General features: G+C 37.9%; 1 protein-coding gene across 9 annotated transcripts in view; it reads right to left on the bottom strand.

Annotated features, from left to right (window-relative positions):
• Positions 1-24,697, bottom strand: part of SDCCAG8 (SHH signaling and ciliogenesis regulator SDCCAG8) — a 104,803-nt gene that overhangs the window by 49,367 nt on the left and 30,739 nt on the right. For all 9 annotated transcript variants that reach the window (XM_040057616.2, XM_040057612.2, XM_040057614.2 and 6 more), the window contains exon 13: positions 17,849-17,991. In XM_040057616.2, coding sequence (XP_039913550.1) covers positions 17,849-17,991 — 143 coding nt within the window. The remainder of the gene's footprint in view (positions 1-17,848; positions 17,992-24,697) is intronic.

Genomic DNA, 24,697 nt, shown 5'->3' with positions numbered 1-24,697 from the left:
TAGCACTTTATCACATCACTCTCAGAATTGCTTTGTGATCATATTGGGGCTATCTTAAAGAGTGATGCTCCCATCATTTTTTCAGTGCAAGCTCCAAATATGGAAAGCATTACTAAGAATATTTTCCCCATATTTGCTGGAAACCAGTCTGTGTAAACCTCTTTATTTTACAAATGTTTTTTATCTTCAGAAAGTTGTTATAAGCACTGGATTGCTCAAAAAACTATAGGAAAAACAAGCCACCAGCATCTTCCAAATTCCTTGATGCTTTCAGCTAAAGAAAGTGTCAGTAGCACAGCATTTTATTTAATAGTTCTCATGAGAGATGGCTTTGGTGCAGTTGGGTGCTGTGCAGTCATCTGGCACACAGCTGGCTGGCTGGCCTTCTGCTGGGGGTAACCTTCAGCATGCAGCAAGCTGCACAGCTCAAGCTACCAAGGCAAACCTGTGAAGGTCCATTCCTCACCACTACGGCCCCTCCTGATGAACTCATGCTAACCAGCAAGTTCAAAATAAATGGAGAATCTACTGCCACCAGAAACACTCTCCTGTGTAGGGGACGCATCCAAAAGAGCTGCTCACCTGCGTCACTTACTGCACAGAATAAGCTAGCGGGAGCTCAGAAACCATGGATGTGTGGTGAGTGCCCTGTGGCTGAAGTGTGTATGGGGTGGTTGAACAGGAATTTATACAGTGGATAAAACCTCAGTAGTAGAACTAGGAAAACACAGACAATTCTTACACAGAAGAGCAGCTTCTTAAAACTTACAAGATTTGGGAATTAAAACACATCAAGTATCACACAGAGCAATATCTGAGGTGCTTAGAACTGCTCAGGAGCGAAAAAATATCCTGGAGCCAAATCTGTCTGAACAGAGTGGCAAGTCCTTCATCCACACCTTGAGTTGAACCTGCTCTCTAAGTTCAATCTCCCTACTGGAAATTTCCCCAACACATATATGGAGGAAAAAAAAAGAAAGCATAAAACACGCAGAAAGCAGCCCAAGAGATTTCAGGATCTGTTGGTAACTCTCCTGCTACAACCAACAAATACTGCAGGAGTTCTAGAAGCTTTGACACTGTCTGTCCAATTGCAATTTCTTAAATCAATTCTTTCATAATTCAGAGTAAAAGAAAATCTATGCACTGTGGACAGAAGGAAGCAGTCCTTAGTCCCTCCAGCATTAGTGTGAAGACGTCAGAGGTCTCCTCCTACAAAAACTTCAGAATTTCTTATATTCACTAATGGAAGGCACAGAGACAATGTAAAGCAAAGCTATGACTGACTAATTTTGATGACACAGGTAATATCTGAATCAGAAATGACAGCTAAAGATTAATTGTTCCAGAACTTTTAAAAACTTCATCAATAGAGGTCAAAAATAGGAGACGAGTGGTAAAAGTGCACCAGCGTGTTCTCTACTCAAATTCAAACACTAGCTCTACTGAGTGCAAAACTCTAAACACACTAAAATGCACATCTGATTGGTCACACCACCAATCAGTTTTACTAAAGCAGATGCACGGAACTCATGGAAGTCTTCACTTCTGTGCAATAAAGTCAGAAGCAACCAAAGGCTCAATCGTGGAGAAAGCTCAAGCTCTGCTTGAGCCCTATCCTGAAGTACAGGTTTTCCACAGTGATTTTTAAGACTGCATTGTGGCTGCCAAGAGCCATAGCTAACTCAATGAACTGGTTTGCATATCTCAATGAACTCGATATTGTTCTGCAGTGCATGAAAGTTACGCTTTTCAAATCTTCTTGACAAAACAAAAGACACTCTGAACTGTAGCTTATAGCACAGGAAGAAGAAAATTGCCATCTCTGGCAAACTTTTAAAAAATCCTTGCTGCAACTGAAGGGAAAATTCACTTTGATGTCAAAGCTAACATAAAAGTATGCTGACTGAATTTGAGCCATCAAATTTAATGAAAACCTAATAAAATCCCAAACCAAAATACCTCCCCAAATCAAAATGCCTTTCTCACTAACAAACAAAACCGGGATCACGGATCCATTTAAAAGAGAAGTCCCCTCTCTGCCAAAGAGTTTTTCAGTAAAGAAAAAGGAAGTATGCAAAGACTAGTGACTTCAAATTAGTATTTGACGTAAGTAAAAGCTCGTCTATTTCTGACTAGAAAAGAAAACAGGGATTGATAAAATTTTGAATTTCACTACACAGTTCAAGAGTATGTATTTCTGAAGGAGTCTTTTCAGTTTGGTAACAGTAAAAATACAAAAATAAAAAATGCTGGATGATTCTTAATGTAGAATCAGGCCTCTGACTCCTGGAGGCTGACAGTAAACCTTCTGGCAAAACAACTACAATTTGAAGCAACCATGCTTCCTATATTGACTATTTGATTTTTCCATGAGATCAACATGTGGCATTTTTAAAAAAGCTAATGGATCCATTAGTAACGACTGTGAACTTAACTGGACAAATTAAAATACTCTAGCAATTATCTCAGTTCAGTGATACACATGAAGTTATCATAGCATTATTTTTGACATCTTCATCTAAAATTAATTATAGGTAAAAATATAACTACAAAGCATTTTAGCTTTCATATATACTTGCTTTAAGCTGAACTTCATAAATCATTAAGGAGCAGCCAGCATTTAATGTTCCAAATGTCTGAGCTACTCAAATTAACAAAACTTGTCTAAATTAAACAGTCCTGGAACTCTGCAGCCACACTCAGACTTGGGCAGCAGGAGGACCAGTCAAGCCTAACACTGATGCTTTTACCACGTGCCTCAGTGGTCCAGAACAGACCTCTTCCCTAAAGAACATGTAGCCAAGTGGGGCAGCCCTGTGAGCCACTGCACAACAAATTACCTCAGAAGAGAGAAAGGACTCAGCTGAAGGCTCCCTTAAATCTTTCAGAGGAAATGAGCTTTCTCTCTCAGTATTTTTGAAAATAAATGTATAGCAGAGGATTCTCTACCAAACTGGAAAAGTTTTGAGGAGTTACCCAAGCATTTTATTCCCAGTATCTTTAGTAAAATCTGGCACGAAGTTACACAAATCAATTAAAACACTTGAAAGTAGGATCTGAAAGACTACGTGTATTAGGAGCCCCAAAGACCAAATAACTTTGGGTACAAAGGCTCAGCAGTGTTTTATGCAATCTGCTTTGCAAACTTTCTACAAAACAGGTCTAGTGGACTGTCCATTACAAGCAACTTTATGAATCACCTTCTCATAGGCAATTTTATCTTACTATTTCAGCTACAAGTGTCAAAGGAAGAATGGAAAATCCAAGCATATCCTCGCTCTTCTCTCAGGCTACAGGAGGAGAAAAAGCCAACTAAATAAACCACACATTTATGATAAAAAGAAAAATAAAAGTATAAAAGATGAAACAAGATGACACAATACCTGACTTATTCTCTAAGGGGAAATATTAGAATTTTTTTTGCTATCTCTAACTTTATTACCAGACACTATTCAATGATAAAGGTCATAAGAGAAGGTATACAGAATAAGATCACACTTCACAAACTTCTTCCCCCCGTATTTTTTATGTATCTTTGTATGTATGTCATGCACAGAAGGGCTCATTTTTTTATTTTTTCAGGTTAGCAGACAAGTGTAAAGGTTGGTCTACAAACATGGAAAAAACCCAATTTACCAAGAAGTCATTCTCCCCAGAAATAGTCTTATAAATAATTCTATTAATGTAAAACTTCTATAACTCCTTTCAGACCAGCTTTCAATTTACCAGCACTGCAGTACCCCATTCAGCTATTTACAATGGAGAATGCGTTTACTGAGTTTTATCATAAGCTATCCAATCTTAGTATTTTCAAACATTTAAGTAAGAAAATGCAACACAGTAAGACCTGTAATTCTGCAGGTAAACAGGTACATGCTGGTTTTAAATGTAGCTATGATTCAAAATTATTGCTTTCCAAACCTTCTAAATCAACAGAGCTCTAGAGCATGCACCTTGCTCATATGCTTGGATCAACTCAATAAGAAGGCTCAGGGTCACAAGATTTCTCCCTTTCCTTTAAATCAGGCTTCTAGCAACCTTGTGTTCAGCAAAAGGTTGCTAGAAGGTTTGGTTATCTTCCTTTGTAAGGCCTATGAATTTTCATCTAACAGGACCTTGTTAACACCCATGGTTGCTCTGAATGAGGAGTTAGCTGGACAGTGTTCAGTGGTTTCCTCTCATCAAACACTGTAGATTGTTTTGCGATCTGAATTTTTGTAATAAAGGTTTTGATTTTTTCCGTGCTTGTGTAAATCCACACTGGATTGGATTTTATGGCTCTTGGTGCTTCTGCAAGGCAAAAGAAAGGCATGAAATGAATGCTCTTATGGCACAAAATAAATAAAAAAAAAGATGTATGAGTGCACGCTCCCTGAAGAATTATGTAGAGATATCTTTTAAAAGCATCACGATCAGGTCATTACTTTAAACCTTTCCAAGGAGCTGAAAAATTGCCCTTCCTGTATCCCATTGAGGGAATTACCCACTGAGTTGCTCTTTTTGTCAGTTTCTGGGAGCTGACTGGATGCTGATTCTGGAGTCAGCTGCCAGGTCTTCTCAGCAGAAAGCTCAAGTTTCTGGAAAATGCCCCAGCCAGCACACTGTGTTTGGTGAGCTTCAGTAAAATCTATATTTGCATGGTCAAATTTTGAAGAAATCCAACTATTAAATTAATTGCTGGGTTTGAAGGACTGCATCATTTCTCAGGATACATGTGGGCCTATTCCTGAGAACTGAGGCTCAAAAAAACCCAAACAAACAAGCAAAACTTAAATCTTGTTTCTTGCATTAGTTGAGAAATACAGAGTTTCCTAAAATAATGAAATGCCAGAGTTTTCTCCTCATAACCATGAGAAGCAATGAGAACCATGAGAAGCATTACAAGCAATTAGAAAAGTTATGTAAAGGTCAAGGGGTAAAAAATTCAGCATTCAAATTGGTCCAGCTCTTTAAATATAGATCTTGGACGTTAGAAAGTGCTACAGAAATAACTTGAAAGTAGAAATACATTTAAAGTATATTAATGAAACAAAATGAAACTTTACTACCTCACTTGAGATGAAAGGCTGGGAAAAAACAACTCTTCCAGGCTGCTACTACTATTTCATAAAAATACTTCAAATAAAAAAAAAGCAACACTTTTGAGGCGCAAAAACCAAAAGATTAAGCTCTGTACAGATTTCCAACCTCATCAAGAGACTAATTACAACTAGTTGACAAATTAGCTTGAAACTGATTTCCCCAAAATGTAGATAACTCGTCACCTGTATCCCCATTCCCAGAATTCAAATGTCAACTTCTTATACTATGTTCTATTTTTTCTAAGAATTTAAATTTTGCTGAAACAGAAATCAGTGCATATAACTTTCTTGTACCCACTGATTTTTTTCCATATCTCTCTATTTAAAATGCAGCCATGCCACCAGAACTGCTTTGTGACTTCTATACGTATTTCCACTTTATACAATAACAAGAAGTCTACAGAAACAATGAAACACTTCAGTCTAAAATTTCCACTTTGCCCTTTAAGCCCTACTGAGGCAGCAGGAGAAACTATAAATTAATGGTTGCATGTGAAAAAAATTTCTATTCCTGCTTGCCATACTTGAAATCTACTTAGAAGTTATTTCAACTAACTGTAGATATTAATGGGCACGAGACAGATGAAAAGCTGTAGGAGCATGGGAACAGACAGACACAGAGTGTTACTCCTATGGAAATTTCTATGAAATAAAGAACCTTGAACATAGTTAACTTCTACCTCTCTATCTGTAAAGTCTGTTAACAAAATGAAAGGACTGATTTCCTACTTTACATTCAGCTTAACAGTAAGAATTTGCAAACACCTAGCCTTTCACATGATTTTACTCTTTTGGCATTATAAACTTCAAGATATAGCCAGAAAATGACCAGTTCCTCAATAATTTCAATTCAGTCTTGATAGTCCTCTGCATATCAAGCCACAGCCAAATATTATCATTAGCTTTTTTATATTTCGATAGAGAAGAGAAAAAGTGCCTCTAACAGTAATTAACATCTCATATTAGGTCAAATATACCAACTTGGAATCAAAACCTGATTTTTCTGGCACATTTATAAGCTTTGCCATCAAGATATGTAGCTTGTAAGTAAACATCCATTCTCTCATGACTATTACAATCAGATTGTGAATTATTTGGCCCCTCAGTCCCTATAGAAACACACAGTTAAATACAGAGTAGAAACTGCATGGTGATTTTTGTGAAATCTTAATACTTAGCCTGAGCACTTCCAATATTGTACACATTTCTCTAGAATATTCTTTGTTCCACAGGCTGCTTTTACAAATGACTGTATGTTGAAATAATTACTTAACACAGAAGATTTTTACAGGTATGTGTTTTGCATACACAAATTATTTTCCCTATATTTAAAATAAAGCAGTAATTTTCTTGATTCATGGTGATTCTTGAATTTGGCACCAGCAACATCTTAGAATGCAGCTTCAGGACACATTTAAGGCAGACAATGTCAGTGTAAGAGGTGTGGTCCTTCTTGTCATCCTCTTACAATGAGCACTCACAAAACCTATTCTTCAAGAAATTATTCTTTTTCAACCTGAATTACTCCCTGAACAACCTGATCACACAGGTGCCTGTCTTCCAGTGTCAGCAGAAGCCAGAGCCTGGCAACATGTGGCCAGACATAGCCATATATTGCCACTCTAGGGATTTGCCTTTTCAGCACAGCATAGACCAGGTTCAAATAACTGTGACTCTGTAGTCCAAGGCTCAGCTTGTTAATACAGTAAATCCAATCATCAGGCTCCTACCACTGAATCAAAAAATGATGCAGCTAAATGATGCAGAGATCTGATCTGCTATGAACTCACTCTGCCAATTTAAATTTGTTCAAAAACCCAATGTTTTTGGTACGTTAACTTTGTACCAGCAAGCTTTATGCTGAATCAGGTATCATCTGTCCTTCCTGCAGCTGGCATAAAGTCAGCACAAACACGGCGTTGCATGCTCTAGCTAATTAAAAAGGAAAGTGCCTGTGTGTGCTCACACCTGATCCAGATCAGCTCAGCACAGCTGAACGATCCAGTAGATCACAGATGCACGGCGAGTGACTGCTCAACACTTACCTGCATTTTTCACACCTTAGGTACAGATACACAACCTGCACTTAAAGTGCCACAGGCCTTATATGTGGAAGTTGGTAATGATCCCCAACTATTGCTGAAGTCGAGAAGAAGTTGAGGAATGTTTTTTTCCTGCCTCACAGGAACAGCTTGGGAAGAAGCAGAACCATTTGACAGAACAAAGCACTCTTCAGGATGACAATTTGAAAGACAATATTTGATTTTCAAGGAATTTGATCTAGGGTAAGCTAGATTTCTACCCTATCCTACAGCAAGATACCACACGTTCCAGCGAACTGACAGACTTATGACCAAAAGCAAAAAAGATGAGAACTACTGTGCCAACATTACTCTGTACTTGACTGTTGTTGATTCGCTCTAGATCTTACAAAAATGTTCTAATGAAAACCATGCTCATCTGTCCACATGTCAAAAGAGCTAGATACAAACAGGTGAGCTAAAAAAATAAGAAGTTCAGCCTTACATGCCTTTATTCATTTGATTAGCTGTAGCATAATTTTTGTATTATCCTGATTGTTACTGCCTGCAATATTACAAATAATGGACAGGCAGTATAACAGTTGAGGGTTTTGGTGATGGTTTTGTTGTTTTGGTTTTTTTTGGTGGTTTTTTTTTTTTGGACAGGTTATAAATCTCTTCTTTATGCTGTCAAGAGTAAGGGAATAACATATTTCAATAGCAACTTTAAAACGAAACTCACAAATTACTACCATTATGCTAAGTGCTAGATATCCCACTGTGCAGTTTTGCTTTGTGAATTTTTACCTTCTTCCATGCACACTTTTAGCCACTGATCGCACAGCCTTTCAGTGTTTTCTGCCTTTTCCTTTAAATAAACTGGCTCTGGCTCCTTCCATCTGGTTCCCCTTCCGTCAGCAACCCTGCACCTGTTCACACCTCCTCTCCTGTTGGATTCCACTGAACATTTCCTCCTCTGCCAGGGCTATTCTGGCACTCGCAACCTTTCTGTCATTCAATCCATCTGTCAGAAGTGAACTTTGTTTACCGCAAGCTTCTGCTTTCTTCTTCAAGAAGCAAAGCCCCTCAAGGTCATTGTCAAATGAACTGTCGGTGTAGATTTAAATCCACTTCTGCTAACCAGCAGCAGATGAAGTTCTTTACAGTCCTGTATTTGTGAAGATCAGTTTGGGGTATAGGAGAAATAGCAAGAAGCAAAAGAATAGCTTTTAATCATTATTTGTTAACTCCAACAGCTAACGTGTTTTTCTTCAAATACATATATCTGTTCCTTCTTCCTAGGGCTAGCACAGTCTGAGAAGGACTATGTGAAGAAGTGAAAAGGCTCTTAAACATATTACAAAAAAAAAAAAAAAAAAGCTTTTGATTCTGACTTTAATACTTGTAACAGAGCTAATGACTAAAAATACAAAGACAAAATGGGAACAGTTGAATGAGTAAGTTTACAGTAAAAACTTAAAGTGGCCCACAGTACTCAATTTAAATTATTTAATCTGCAGCTTTTTTTTTTCTTTTTTGCCTTACCTACTGATGTTTCAAATGCAACATTATTCAAAGAAAAAAAAAAAATCAGAATTTTTCTTGTTTTCAAGCCTTGTAAAACACACATCTGCAACTCTTTGTTAGAATACTGCCTTCCACATTGAGGCAAATGGTAAAGACTCTTTGTCAGGGCTGAAACTAAATTCTTATTGTCAACAGGATACATTATTTTTAGCAATTCCTGTGTCCATATTTATTTTCAGGAATACACTCTGATAACCAAAAGTTCCTGAATTATTAACTAACCTCCTTGACAGTCTTATTCTTCTAAAATAAGAAATATCTTCAATTTCACTGCATACCTTGGTATCCTTTTAAAAAAGGATAACCTTTCACCGAGATTAAATACAATACCAAAAAATAAAATACGTGTTTGAAGTTTTGTAAGCAGTTATAATGAACCACCCATTTTATTACCCTTTTACCAAAAACGAATTTAAAATAAAGCTTTCTGGGATCGAGTCCAGGAGGTAATCCAATCTCATTAGCAGAAATGCATTTATACTTATGTTAGGTCTGAATTTGACTTTAATGAAAATTGCATTGACAAATACTGCGTAAGTTTAGCTGAATAAAAACTTAATACTGATCTATGCCTTCTATGGGGATTAGTCCCTGCATTTGCAGGGAAGTATTTTCTTATGCTATGGTCTTCCTCAGGAAAGCAGATGCAGGTGAACAAATGCACTGGAAATAGAAGAGGAACCCTGGTACAAAAAGAGCACGCAGCAGTGTCCTCCCTGACTACAGAGACACTTCAACTCCCCAGTGATTGAAGCCCCGCAGAAGCCAACTGACCAACAAGGAGGAGCCAATCAAGAAGAGCTGCTCCTATTTCTACAAAACTATAGCTTGACATGCAAACCACCAAACCCACAGGGGCAACCCAGAGCAGCACACTGGTAAACCCTGCCACGCTGCCAGCACAGCCCGGGCGAGGAGTTCAGCCCCGTCAGGTGGCCGACAGCAGCTCGTCTGCTTCCTCAGGACGGGCATCTCCCAGCTCAGCCCCTCCTGACCATCACTGGCGCAAGGGCGCTGTGCAAGGGCTGAGGAAGGAGAGCAGCCAGGCGGTCAAGGCTGGCATGCTCAGGAGATTTTTTTTTTCCTTCCTCCTTCCACCCACCCAGCTACTTTCTCCAGCAATGACAACCCACAGGCTGATGCTGTTCAAAGAGAAGTTGGGTGAAGTCTCCAGCTGAGGACCTCTTGGGTTCCCTGTTCAATTTTTTTTTCTAGGCAGGAACTTCAAGAGCAGAAGTTTGCACAGCAAAGAAAAAATACCCACTAATCAACAACTGCTGTGACTGCACAAAAGAAACAACTTTGAATATACTTCTGAAAGCACAAGACAGCTTTTAAAATTGTTGAAGTTCACAAATACCAAGTGCTGAGAGAAAAAGTACATTTTAGCTTATCGGAAAAACAAGCTTTCGATGTACTTGAGAGAAAAGCTTTAGAACAAGTCAGAAATAATGATAAAAATCAGAACTATTTTTCCAGTAGCAAATTCAGCAAAAAATCCAGCAGCCTTGAATAAATGTATCTGAAAGACTTCGTTGGCTCAAAAAAAAGAACAAAAAAAATTATCCTGTTGTCATTAGTCACACAAATAAAAAACCTAATTTGAATGAGACCAAAGTAAATATTTGATACACACTCATAAACTTATTACTGTTGGTGCTGAATAATAACTGCTCTAAACAAAGACCTCATGAAGATGTTTGCTTTCTACAGCAGTTAGTCTCTTCAGTGTTTCATCTGAATTCACCACTCGCTCCAAAGCACTTTAAGTATTGTCACTGCTCCTGAACCACACTCTACATGCAGCAGCAATTTGGCTGCCTCAACAACCTGATGTGATCATTGATGTGACCAGTTGCCGTTTAAATGCCGTGAAGAAAAATTTAGATGAATCTAATACTAAAATCTGAAAATGCATTATTGTCTTTTCCCTGAGAAACATTTATTGTATGACAATAAATACAATTGTTAACCATGTTAAAACTTGCTTAATTCTATAATAATTTAGAAATGCTTTAATGTTCAAAATTAACATATGATTTTGTATTTATTCTTGACTCCTTCCCTTGTAAAATTTATCAATGGCCTTTATATGTTTGTACGACCACTTAAATATGCTTAAAATATTAAATGGAATGATATTTAAATAATAGTGTGTTATCTTGACACAAAGTATATCAGCTTCGAAAATTTTACAACGCACTGCCAGAAGACGACAGAACCGATTTATTTCAAATCACTCAGTATCAGTCTTCATAAAGCAGCATATGGTCTTATCATGGCAGGTAAAATATTTTACCTTCTATAATAACGCAGAGCAGCTAATTTATCTACATGCTGTATAATCAGATAAACAATTTCAGCTGCACTATGAAAACCTGTAGGCAAGGGAGAAATTTATCCCCCATCACTTTATTGATTTTTCCACATACATTCATATGATTGTTAACAATACAGGCTATTCTTCCATTCACCTCCTTCTTCAATTACCTTAAAGCAAGCCCTTCTTTTCAGTAGAGAAAATATTTGCAGTTTCTACAGCTGCAGGACAAAGAACTCAGATTTTCACAGAGTTGCTCCGGGGAAAAGGAAGGGGGAACAAAAAAAAGCTCTGCAAGATTCAGCTGCAAGTAATGCAGAGTGAATGACAACTTTCAAAGCTACCACAATCATTTACTAATGTGCTGCTATAGCAAATAAGTCTAATTTTTTTTGACAGCACCAAATTAGATTTATTGCAGAAACTGCCGCATAAATAGCATATGGTTATGCTATACTACCTATTTCAAATCCCTGTAATGTTTCCTCCCCTCCCTGCTCAAAACGGGTAATTGAGCCAAGCTATAAACCTTCTGCAGACAAGATACATACAAGTTCAAAAAGCAGATGCAGGACACGTAGGTGGGTTTTTTTTTTTTGTTTGTTTGTTTTTGTTTTGTTTTGTTTTGTTTTGTTTTGTTTTTTTTAATTGCCTAAAAAAGTATCACATATCCTGGTGAAAGAAAACCAGGTAGTAATAGGCAAAATCTCCCTTGCTACACTTCAGGGGTTTATTTCCCCTTTCCCTCGATAAATTTTTATTTTCACTTCTCTTTCTAGCTGACTGTCATCAACACGGGGCACGACCTCGTAATCCTCTCACACGTGACTACCTCTTACTTGCACAAGAAATCCTATTGATCTTTACTTCTTACGTGAGTCAAGTTATTCATGTGACTCAAGATCAGAAGGCTCGGACCTCCATTCATTCCTCTCGAGCTCTCATTTATGAGCAGGGAAGTGCCTCCTCCGAGCAAAAAATAAACCATCAGCAAACCGGTTCCATTCATTGGAGGGGCCCGGCCCTGTGGGAAGGCGCCGACCTACAGCTCTCCCGCCTTTCAACGGGAGCAAAGTTTCCCTATCGCTTGCCCGGATCAGACCCCGGCCCCACGTGCTTTCGCGTTTCTGCCACTCGCCACATCCTCCGTTCGCCGTACCGCGAGGGCGAAAGGCGAAAGCACGTAGCCTTTATCGCAGGGCAGGGCCGAGAGCAGAGCCCCGCGCGTTTGAGGAAGGAGGGGGCGCGACGCGGGCCCGGGCCCGTCCCCGGCTTTGCGCGGCCGCGGAGCTCGGAAGGAGCGGCGTGCGGCCGGCGGGCGCACCACTGCACACATCGCGCACGGCTGCGGCCGCCCCGCCGCTCGCCCGGCGGTGGTCAGTCCTCCCAGCTGCCCTATCCGTTACTGTCTGATTAGCTGCGCGAAGGAGCCCCTCCCCGGCCAGCTTTCCCCGCCATCTGTTCCGCACGCGATGGCTGCCGCCCAGCAGCCTCGCGCTGCCCTCCTACCTGGCACCCGGCTCCCGGCCTTACCCCAAAGTGCTAACACAGGTTCTCGCTGCTGGCAGAGTCAGGATTTCATTACTACTACTTTGACAAGTGCAGGGTTGTTTGTAATTTCTCTTTTATCCCGATTTTGATTGTACAACCACCTCCCACTGATTCAGTTTGCTTCAGTTTTGTTGCTCACAGATTTTACTCTCCGCATTAATCTCCCTCTGGCATGTTCCTGCATCTGTTCCCTTTTTTATTATTAATTTTCAAATTCCCACCATTTTTGACAAAAAGGAGGTAATCTACGCTCTGCTTCTGCCCATTTCATTTTCTTTAATTTGGAAGATACGTATGAAAGCGTGCCAAAGAAGTTAATTCTCCGTTAACAGTTTATTTTCTGGCATCCTGATGCCTTTGTATATGAAAACCGCATAGAAATAAATGTTGACGGAATCACGACAACACGGTCGCAACTGTCCCTAAATTTAATGAAAAGTAAACGTACGAAGCAGAATCTAAAAAGTTTATTAGTTATTGAAGTTGTTTCATGTTACCGCTCATCCCTGCATTTTAAAATAATGCTTTTGCGTATGATGAGCACACTATAAAAAATTTTTACATCAATCACTGGTTACACCTCATTTCTGCTTCCTCCCCCCACACCCCCAATTCTAGCGTTATTGGTCCTTTCATCAGTCAGTCGGTCTGAGAAGATTAGGCATATCTTAGTCATTTAATATTAGTAACAACATTTCTCCAAAACTCTTTCCTTGCATAGATGATGGACGCTAAGGTGATAAAATTGTTGGAAAAGGCATGGTGTTAAGCATGTTGCTAACTAATACATAAAACTAGGAAAAAACCCCCAAACAATAAATACTAAGTATTATGCTACTCCCTAGAAGGCTGTGTAAAACCAGGAAGTTTACGTTTTATCATTTAACCGTATAGCTTAAAGAGGGAAAATAATGAATGATGCAAGCTGCACATTCTAACAATGAACACTGGTGATGACATACAGCTCAGCACCAGAGCCTCAGAGATCAAATAATACCACACTAACCTGGAAGAGCATGTGCTTCATTTATTGAACATGTAATAGAAATTAGCCTTACTGGAGTCACTGAAACTAGCAAGAAGCCCCAATGCACAGTAGGATGACTATACAACTACTAAAACCCAACTGGCATGTCCTTAGATATGCTGCTTTCTAGAGATGACACCATTGTCAAAAAGAGGGAAGAAATATCACACTAATGGGGGAAAAACAATAACCAAGAAAAAGAACATCCACTGACTCACTGTAATATAAGCTTTAGTCCTTCAAGAGAGTGTCAGGGATTTAGGAGAGCTTGGTGGCTCACCTGAACGGGAAAGCACATGGTCATTTAGTAATTTTTCCCCACCTACCAGCTGACCGTCAGAAGTTCTCACAGTGTTTCACATGAACAAACAAAAATAATAACATTTAAATTAAACTAAATCTGCTTCATTCCAGTTGATTATATTTCCTATCAAATTTCAGATGACATTTCAGTCAAAAATATCTTGAGCCGTCTATCTGCCTACCTACCTTCATACCTGAGAAAATGCACAATGACATAATAAAATTTCAGTTTTGAAATTTGATGATTCCCTTGCTTCTTAGGATTTATTTAACTTCTTTGGCATATGTGAACAAGGAACTGTATCTGACTGCAACTGAAACAAATAATACCTCCAGATCTGGCTTGAAAGAAAAAGAGGAATGTTTTTTTAATAATGGTTCTGATACATTCTGAAATTTTTTTACATTAGATGGCACACTAAGATCCAGACAAGTTGTTAACATCTTGCATTTTTTACATGATCTTTTCCATGAGAATATTGACATGATTTTTAATGAGTATTTTCTCATTAACTAAGAACAACAGACCTGTATGTTTTCTAGTGTGAAGAAGGGCTTCAGGTAAGCTTAATTAGCAAGACCTAACCTCGCCAAAGTAAGAGCAATTTAACATTGATATAAGAACTAATTTCATCAGATTCTCCTACTACAGTAACCTCAAAGCTGAAACTAGGGTAAAAGAAACGCCCAAGAAAACTTTAAACAACCATGGTCAGTCTCATAGCATGGTGACATCTGCAAAGTTACATGACTGACAAGCAAAACTACACAGTAGAAGTTCTGTGTTTCCCCAGTCTTTTGAAGACATACAAATTAGAATTACTAACTAGATTCAATAGCAGAAAGTGCATGTTAATAGCAAGTATTTCTAAGCAACATATTGCTCCAGGAAGAAAGGTGACAGGAAAAGGCAATTTTAAACTCTGTGGCAATGGTTTAGAATAGCTAATTGTAACCTTTTTTCCTTCATTTTTAACAAGTACATTTTGTTAACTTAGAAGCTGTTTAGTTGGTAATCAATCAACAGTGTCTGAAAACTAGGATACAGCAAAGAAATGGGACTCTTGGAGAAGAGTGCTGTTCTGCAGAATACTTTCTTTTCTCATTATGATACAGACTGCATGTTTTTTCTCATTTATTCCTTCCATATACATTTATCTCATTTTTGTACATTAAAATCCAAAGTTCTTGTATTCATTTTATAATCCTATTTATTTACAATTCCCAGACTTAGAATCAGTGGATTAGTGAAGCTTTTCTCCTTAATAATACCATAATTCATGCAAAACAAAGAATTCTTTCTGTTTCTCCTCAGCTAGCTCTAATTTCTGCCAGAACAGCACAGACAGGTCACGCAAGGCAACAGAAAGACTATCCACAATGGTGTAACAGCAGTACAGGCCCTCCTCAACTCCAGCGTTGTGAGAAGACTTGGAGAGAACCAGCTGGTCCTCTCCTGAAAAGAAGGGAATCAGCAAGACGAGGCCAAGGCCAGAATACCCAAGAGATGCACTAAATCAGTGCAATTTCTGCAGCAACCTCCCACAGGCAGGACTCTAGAGCTTAAAATCTGTTTTCCTTGGCAAGCGCCGCAGTGAATGAGTCTACAACCCCCATAGGATTGCTGTTACCCCTACCCTTCAAGTATTTTCACTGACACAGTTGCCATTTGAGGTGAAGGGAATAAATGAAAGAAGGCAAACCGTAAGTAAATATAATTTACATGAAACAACTATGGATGTACCAATCCATGAAAAACATACTGAGTTCAAAATGCAAAACTAATGCCCCTAGAGACATGTAACTTTTATACCTTCACTAACACAGAAAACCTGTTCTGCCAGGAGGTGAGCTGAGAGGAAGAAAGCATACAGGCTAAGGACAAATGTCATTTCAGTAGGGGATGTTTTCCTCTGCAAGGCAGGGAAAACAGATGACACGATGAGAACATTTCAAACCCTGCCCTACGAATTTCAGTTCAAGGGGAAAACAGGTAACAGATCAGGAGCAATGAATCGCTCTTCTCTTTTACCCCCTTCTTCCCCAAGCAACATCACCTAACGTATTCCTGGAAAGCAGACAGACACTCCCAGTGTACAGAGAAGACAAAAATCTACAAAGTGTTCTAGGATTTGGGGAATGTCAAGACAAAAAAAAATTAAGCCTACTTCTCATGCCTCAACATATACATTTTTTCCAATAAATACATGTCAGCATAGCAAACATTTCAGTTCTTGTAAGGAGATGCCAAACATGAACATGCAGTAAATACAAAAAACCCCTGAACCCAATCCCAAAAAATAAAACCCAACCAACCAAATCCCCCAAACCCACAAAAAACCACCCCCAAACAGCCAAAAAACCCCAAGGAGATCAGGACCTTGCAGAAGAGTGTCTGCACTAGGTCAAAGGAGCCATGGCAGTTCAGTATCTGTCTCAAAAAGGCGTCTGTGAAATTGTATGAGAACAGGGCCAGCACAGAGCACTGCTTGCCCAAAATACTGTTCCCAGCCTCTAATGACTGCGTCTCAGAAACTTTCCGAGTCACAGACCATGCATCGAGAAGGTACCTGAATCATCTGCATGTTAGGTATGCAGCTTTAATTACTTTGCTATGTAAAAGCAGGAAATAGTTCTCACTTTTACATTTTTGAGTACAAAAAGAATTAAAAATTATAAATTCGCTAGTCAGATTTCCTCGAAGATATCCAGAGCTTTACTGCATATAATCAGCCTTTGCTAAAAGGAGCGTGGTAAAGCCATTTGGTTAACTATCACAACAAATCATTATTAATAAAGTTCTGCTAAATCCAAACTTTAGATATCTTAACAACTCACCCAAAACTTTTTTCAAGTTCATTAACCTCTAGCATATTTTTTTCTCTAAATACAGGCTGTTAGAGTGGTACTTTCTTCCATCTGTTAAACAACCGTGCTCTGAATTACACAGAAATTTAGCTGAATAAAAAAATGATTCATTGAATTTAATAGTTTAGACAAGGCTCTATTTTATTTCCATTTACTCAATGGCAGAATTCTCACAAAGCCCAAAAAGTACAAGACTTGGATAAACACACAGACTTCTGTTAAGTGATAAAAATCTGAGCTTTTTTTCTCCCCATGAAAAATTTAAACTAACTTAACTTTTTTCCTTAAGTACTGAGTAAAAGCTGCCAGATTTGTTTATGGATGTTCATTCTTGCGGGAAGCAGGGCAATGGAACAAAAAACTCACACACACAACCAAAAGCCTGCAAACAGTTGGACAATAGCATTTTCCTAGGCAAAAGGAAAAAAGTTCTGCAGTTACCCAAACTCAAGTTGCAATGAATAACTGGCATGTCAACCTACTGGAGTTTTCTAGAAACGTGTAATGAATAGTGCAGCAAAAGACATTGGGAACTATACCCAAGGATGGAATATGTTCAGGGGAATTGAAGTCTCTCATCACACAATGCATTGTACAGTATCTTCATTGAGCAAGAGACTGAAACACCCATCTCACATACTTGAGCTTACCTCATACAGAAAAAAAAAAAGTTCATTTATACATTTATATATGTATTCCTGGTCATTCTGCTGACAAACTTCAGGTTATTAATATAAGAACTCCTATGCTGCTTTACACTACAGTCTCAAGCAACATTTCAAACATATTTGTCCTACTAAGCACAGCAACAGAAAAAAATGTAGCTGCAGCCTCCCTTGCTCTTCTTCCTGCCTAAAACCATGCCACCTCACCACCAGAGCTGAAGATTGCCCCTTCTACACGCTACTAATTCACTTTTATAAATTACAGTTCACAACTCACTTATTCAAATCTCCACTTCTAATATGACTGAGGGCTGCCCATGCAGTCAATGACTGCAAGTATCTACAACAATTGTTGGGGAGCCTGTGGCAAAAAATTAGCAGAATGAAATCGGTACTACAGCATGTAATAGGATAAGGGGTACCTGGTGAGGTGCAGTTGGTGCTCAGATTTACTCAGCAGTTCTGTCAGTTTTAGGCACTCCTCTCTGGCTCCTGTCACATCCTGCTGGGCTTGTTCCAAACGCTGTTTGTTTCCATTCAGCTCTAATCCCAGTTTTTCTATTTGCTTAGAAAATTATAGAACCAAAGAAAGTATATTTAAGAAATACATAGAGATCCATTTTAAGACCAAAAAAAAAAGGTGATCAAAGCACCTGAAAATAATGCACACTTCTGTTTTTGAACAAAAATACTTACTTGATAAAAACTGCAAAACAAATTAAAGTATTTGAAATCACATTCTTATGGAAAGCCAAAATGTGTTTCATATTTAAATACTCTAATATACAATCAATGTTATTGTGTTCATGTGGCTTAAGAGTTACAGGCATTCAAGTATTTTCCATTCTTCTCACATAAAGGCTCCATATTTGTGGCCTGAATTCACTATGTTAGAGAGCCAGAAAGGCAGCGGAACAGTAGCCATCTTCAGAAGCTGCTTGACATAGGATAGGTCACATGATAATTAATTTTTTACACAAGAGAATAAAGGTAATCTTGGGATTTTATTGGAAAGAAATATTTATGACTTCTATTTGAACCCTAAACATACTAGCTGCTGTTAATCCTATTATTTTATTAATATCATTAGTTCTTATATGTTAACATAGTAACTAAAGTTGATGAGTCTATTAACTTATTTTACAAATAACCACAGTCAACTTTGCATGACCAGCATCCTCAGTTCCAGTGATACATGCTAGACTTATGTTATCCCAATCATACTGTCAGCAATTTAAACATTTTTTACAGAAATTCTCAGAAACAGTATCTTTTTCTTCAGGTCCATATACAACATACAAGTACCTGTAGGAACATATCTGTAACACAACCCTCTACTTTGTCCTAAGGATGCTTTTCAGAAGGTCAGCAGAGTGCAGAATAAGCTGACAATGTAGTTTTATCATGTAGTAATTGTTCTGCACTAACTCCCTACATAAATATTTGTTTGGCATTGGGGCTGGAGGGAACTTGCATGTTTTTCAGTCAACTAAACTGTGAAAAGTCATTTGTAGTACAGAATAAAATTGTTCATATAAGGACTTCGTGCTGAATAGCTATTATACTTTAAACTCATACCATAGCTTATTTGTGATAGCTTCCTCATGTAGACAAGATGCAATATCTTCTTTAGCTAATGGAATTACTAATTCAAACATCCTACAAGAACAAATGAAAATAACCTCGCCCTAATACAAACATTTGAAGCACCTTCATTACAACATTGTCTCTTTTCCTCCCATGAAAGTGTTAACTTAAACTACTTACAGTAAGTTATGATGTCAGAAAAATACAACCTCTTCATCCAGAAAAACAACACCATTTCAATAGCGTTGGGTTTTTTTAAATTTTGCCATTTACTTAACTGTACACTTTTCTGCCAGCAAAGAGCACTCAAAAAAGGTTCATGAAGGAAATCATGATTAGAATTTAAATGTCAACTTGCTTTATCGCATGCACCTCCTACCAAATTATATTGGGAATTCCAAGTTCAAATGCAAAGATAGTAAAACTATCTACAGAATCGTTAATGCTCTTCTCTTCTAAAGAATATAACAACCAATTACACTGACAGAATATTTTTAAATCAGGTGGTCAAAGATATTCAGTTGCAAAAGCTTTGCACTTTCACTTTTCAGACTTTTGTGTATTTTAACTAGAAGTTTTAGTGGGTTTTCTTCTTAACAGCAGCAATTCATAAGTGTTATCTCTCCATTCACAGTAAACAGGGACATGAACCCTTCACTATCTTCATAAGTTAAAGATAGGGAAGTTCTGCAACGTTCCTAAAATCTGCTTTAAAAGTACATCCATCCAGCACACCTTTAAACAAACCCAAACCACAAATTAGTCCAAAAGCATCAGCTAAGTACTTAAAAAAAACCCACAACCACAGCTGAGAATATAAATACACTCTAGATAGCTCCTTCAGGGAAAAGTTTCAAGGAACAGATGGGCTTTACACCATTGCCTCGAGTTAAACAGGCTCAGTCAGGTTTTGACACAGGCCCACAGAAGGAAGCAAATTCCAAGTGCAAGAACCTCTGGTGAAAATGTTTCGTTTCCATCAGCCAGATGTTGAACCTTCAGGGCTGAACTCAAGAACACATCCATAGATTCTAGTTGTCATGAAAGTGCAGGGGGAAAATCTCAGATAGGGAAGTGTCACTTCATGACAGAATCTTTAAACATTCACAGGTGTCTTATAATTTCAATTAGAAGTATCAAGAAAAAAAAAATGTGGCTTGAAGAACAATTTTACTAGTGCTACTTTCATCAGTAATTCCAAAATCCAGTATCAGCTCCTTTACACTCATGCACACATATGCTTGTGCATGTGTGTAGGTATATACAGACATACATAAACGTCTTAAAATATCAATGTTTGGAGGTGCCTGCAGCGTGACCTATATTCTAGAATTCTGGTGATGACCATGGCAGAAACAGCAGACAGCCTCATGAGAAAGGGATGGCAGAAAAATGATACCAAATACAACAGGTTAACAGCAACTCAGAAACAGCTAATCCAGGTATATTTAGACTTATCAAGTAAGTTATTCTTTTTGAAACACCAAAAAAAGTTCATTCAAAATAATTTGGTAGGAGCCACACACTACACTACATTTACAGGTTGAAAACAGATCATACTCTCATTACTATGGGATACTTCAGTTTGAAAACTCAGGTAATAGTTTGAAACATGAACCCTCAGAATCTGAGATATGTTAATATAGTAAAAAATAACCCTCTTCTCTCTCCTGTTAACAGTAATAGTCTCAGAACTACACTCTGTCCTGAATTCTGAAATATGTCAAGTCTAGTTCATCATTAGGTCATCACAATGTAAGTGGGATTTAATCTACAGAGAAATTACAGAATCAATGAATCTTCTTCACTGTTCCTGCAGGGAATCTTATCAGCAGCATTTTTCCCAACTTTTACTCAGAATAATTGGTGTAACTTCAGTTACCATTTCTTCTATCAGGAGGCTGTAAGTAGTTCTGTAGCTTCTCTCCAGGCCACAATGTAGTTGTAGGGAGAGAAACAGAAACAAACCACCAACTAAAGCATTTTGCTGACAGCTCTGTTTCTCATGCAGTGTTAATTTGATCCCACAGTGCCTATCACCTGTGATACAGCTTTTTCCCACATGATCAGAAAGTTATTTCTTCAAGGTACTTAACTTTTCAATGTATGTGAGAGACAAGAGATGGAGCACAGAACTGCAAAAAGACAGATGACAATCTTGCATTTAAGAAAATCTGAAACAGATTTTCAGTATAACAAGGAACAGAATTATCATAATGTATACGTACAACAAGACTACATTAAGGTTAGAACAAGCAACTTCTGGTGTTTAACTCTGCAACTTTAATGCTCTTATTACTTCTGCACATAATTTCGAAAGTACTATTTAATATGTCTTGTTCTGCAGTTGCCCAAACTCCCAGGAATATCAACAGGCACTTTGCCATGGAAAGATGGCAGGCTAAACCTCAGCAGGAGAAACACCATTATTGGTAAGCTGAAACACACTAACGCCATCCTGCATCCACGTTCAGCTCGGTCAAGCAAAAGAAGTTTTACTTAAACAAAAATGAAGCTTTGGTGAAGTAGCACTGCGGTAAAGTTTTTTTCTAAATCAATTATTATTTTTTCAGTATTACCACCAGCCACATTTTATATTTTAAGTTTTCCACTTCCGAGCACATAGGACCCTTTTCTTGAGGCACTTAAGTGCTTCACTTCTCGTTCATTAGTTTGTGATGCATTAAAAAATAGTCTTCAGATTTTTACAATGCATTTTTAGGAGAACACAGTAGAGATGCTCATTCAGTGATATAAATGCAACTTGCTGGAAAACATAAAAGATCATTTCTCAAACGCTGAATCAATCCTCAAATATCCTTTTCATAACCTGACATTATCTTCACCTAACAACACTTATGCATGTTGTAAAAATGTGCTTTTTAATTAACTAGAATTCTCTATCTCTGTAAAGTCTGATTAAATGAAATAATAATTTCATTCAAAACAAGTCAAATTAAAGATTAAAATAATTATTTCTTTTCATACTAATACTGATTCTATTGTATGCAAAAAATACAACTTTAAATTTCAAACTAGCAGATGTTTTTCACAGAATTTTACATAACAGAGAACTGACAGAAAAGACAAATACTTTTTTTTTTAACAAATGAGAATGATTAAGTGGTGATAAAAAACTTGTACTCTGAAGGAATTTCAAAAAACAACTTTAGAATACTTTTAACAAAATGAAAAATAAACTAAAACCAAATTAATTCTTAAGTAATTTATGACATTCACTGTTGTCCCAGTATGTTAACACATCAGGTAAAAAACCACACAGTATAACCTTAAAAGGAAATTCTGCACTGACTATATCATTGCACAAATGCTTTAGTAAAATAATTCTGGAGAGTAAAATATTAATGTGAACTTGCACTTTTTTGTTTGTTTGTTTGTTTCATACTTCATGTGCCACACTCACTAAAAGATGGAAGAGGCATAAAACAGAACCAAAAAGAGAAGAAAAAAATATAGAGTAATAGAAGTATAATTACTATGGTGGTTGGTATTTGAATGTACACCCCCAAAAGGAAATCAACACCTAAAGAAACATACACACTTCAAATTAATACACTTTTACAGCCCATGATGCTCATAAGCTTAGCCTCATTTATTAAAGTAGCCTTTAAAGCAGAGAGAACAGTGATAATGCTCAGGAGCAAGTGTTTCAAAGAGGTGCCTCCACTATGGCCTTGCACAAACATTTAAATACTGTGTGTACCATTGACTGGAAATTTTTGCACTCTTTTACACTGACCTCAATCCATGTTCCTAATGGATTCCTTCCATACCTAATAATATACTAATTAATCCAGGACAGAGCTAACTGATGTGGGATTTTTTAAATTTAAAAAACCCAACAAAACAAGAGTGGTTTTGTAGAAAGATTTTAAGTGTTTTTCTTGGATTACTTCAGGCCATATGCAGCAGGGGTCGTTTGCAGTCATTTCTATCCTAATCCTGATATCAATCAAGCAACTCTAGGTTCGGAGTGGTCTCTAAACCTCAGACCTCCCAGGCACGGCCATCTGACATAGCATATTGCACCTGAAGAACTATCCAACTTTGTAAAGAGAGTTAGGGCCATCACAAGGTTAACCCCCACCACATCCCAACAATGGCTTTCTCCCTTTTGCACTCTGTTTGAACTACTGCTGCTTCCCATTCAAATCTGAATGAGGATACAAAGCACTCGTGAAAGCTGATTGTGGTTTCAAAGGGAAACCTCCATTCTGGAAATAGATTTATTATAAACTGTGAGAACATACACATGTGTACACAGGGCTTAAAGGAGTTCACAAAGACCACCTCTTTCTAAGAGGCTGATTCACAAAACCACACAGGATTGCTGCAAATTCTACAACTTATTTATCCTAAAATAATCTGAAAAGCTTTCCTGAGAGGAAGGGCAAGTAAACTGAGCAGAAACACGAGAAGTAGCCCCAAGAAACACACATGGTTCCTGTGGAAAGTTTTTTTCTGTATTGCTGGCTTACAAATCAATTGATCTGTAAAGACCAGAGGGACAAGAAAGATTTAGCCTAGATAAGCAGAGCAGGCTGTGATTTCTTAGATAGCTATTATCCTAACCTGATCTGGTGGGACTGTTGAATTCCTCCAAGTAGTTTTGTGACCCCTTTGCCACTTGTACTGCAATGTGTGATGGCACCCGGCAGTACCACACACCTTTGTGTGCTCCACTAAAGGGCAGAGCCTCAAGAGAGGAGCCATCACCTAAGCGAAGTCCATCAGCCACAAACCTCCTGCTTCCAAATTGATGGAGAATTAACAGAGACAGGAGCCTGCAGTTTCCTAGGAGGAGCAGGGGTGCTGGAAGAACTTTATGGGAATAGCATGGAGCACACTTTAAATCTCACCGAAGCAAACTTGTTAGCTGCGGTTGTTAGCTGGGGCAGGAAAAAAATTATGCTGCAAAGTACTGATTTATGAGTACACACACACACAAAATTTTTAAATTAAGAAATAATCTTTAAGGTCTGTTCTTGTGCGAACTCTTGAAGAGCAACATGGTACCTGTGGATAAATACCCCGGGAAAGGACAACAGTGAATGGCTGAAACATATTATACAAGGATTTTACCTCATCATTTCCATGAAACCATTTGCTTTTAATTTGCCAAAATATCTGACCTGCAATACTATTTCAGGAACGAAACTTCCAATCCCACAGAGATTACTACAGTCACATTTTAACAGAGAACATCGCTGTACTACAGATTAGCTCAGCAGCCACCAGCAGAGATAAGAAAGTGATTTTATTCACAGTGGAACAAGATGATTTTTTTGTTAATGGATTGCATAGGTGGGAGATGAGGGACAGTGAGATAGTACAAAATATGTGGTTCACTCGCTGATAAAAATTTCAGAAAAGGAAGGATGTGTATGGAAAGAAGGAAGGGGAAGATCACACCTCCTTCATTATTGAAAGACAGGAGAGAACAAAACCTGTTCCTTTTATCCTTTCAAATTATTTAAGACTGCTGATGTGAGATTGGTCCTTACTTCCTGGACACCATAAAGGAATAGCTGAAAAGAAAACCTATGCAATAACAACTGACAAATGACAGGGACTTTTACACTCTTTTTCTTCTGATTGTTGACACAATCAGAAAGAATTGATAAAACAACCATTTTTTCTAGTCAGAGAAGAAGAAAAAACCA

This window comes from Hirundo rustica, chromosome 3 (assembly GCF_015227805.2).
Source record: "Hirundo rustica isolate bHirRus1 chromosome 3, bHirRus1.pri.v3, whole genome shotgun sequence".
Taxonomy (NCBI): Eukaryota; Metazoa; Chordata; class Aves; order Passeriformes; family Hirundinidae; genus Hirundo; species Hirundo rustica.
The sequence above is the reverse complement of the archived record's forward strand: the minus strand, read 5'-3'. Positions and strand labels throughout refer to the sequence as shown.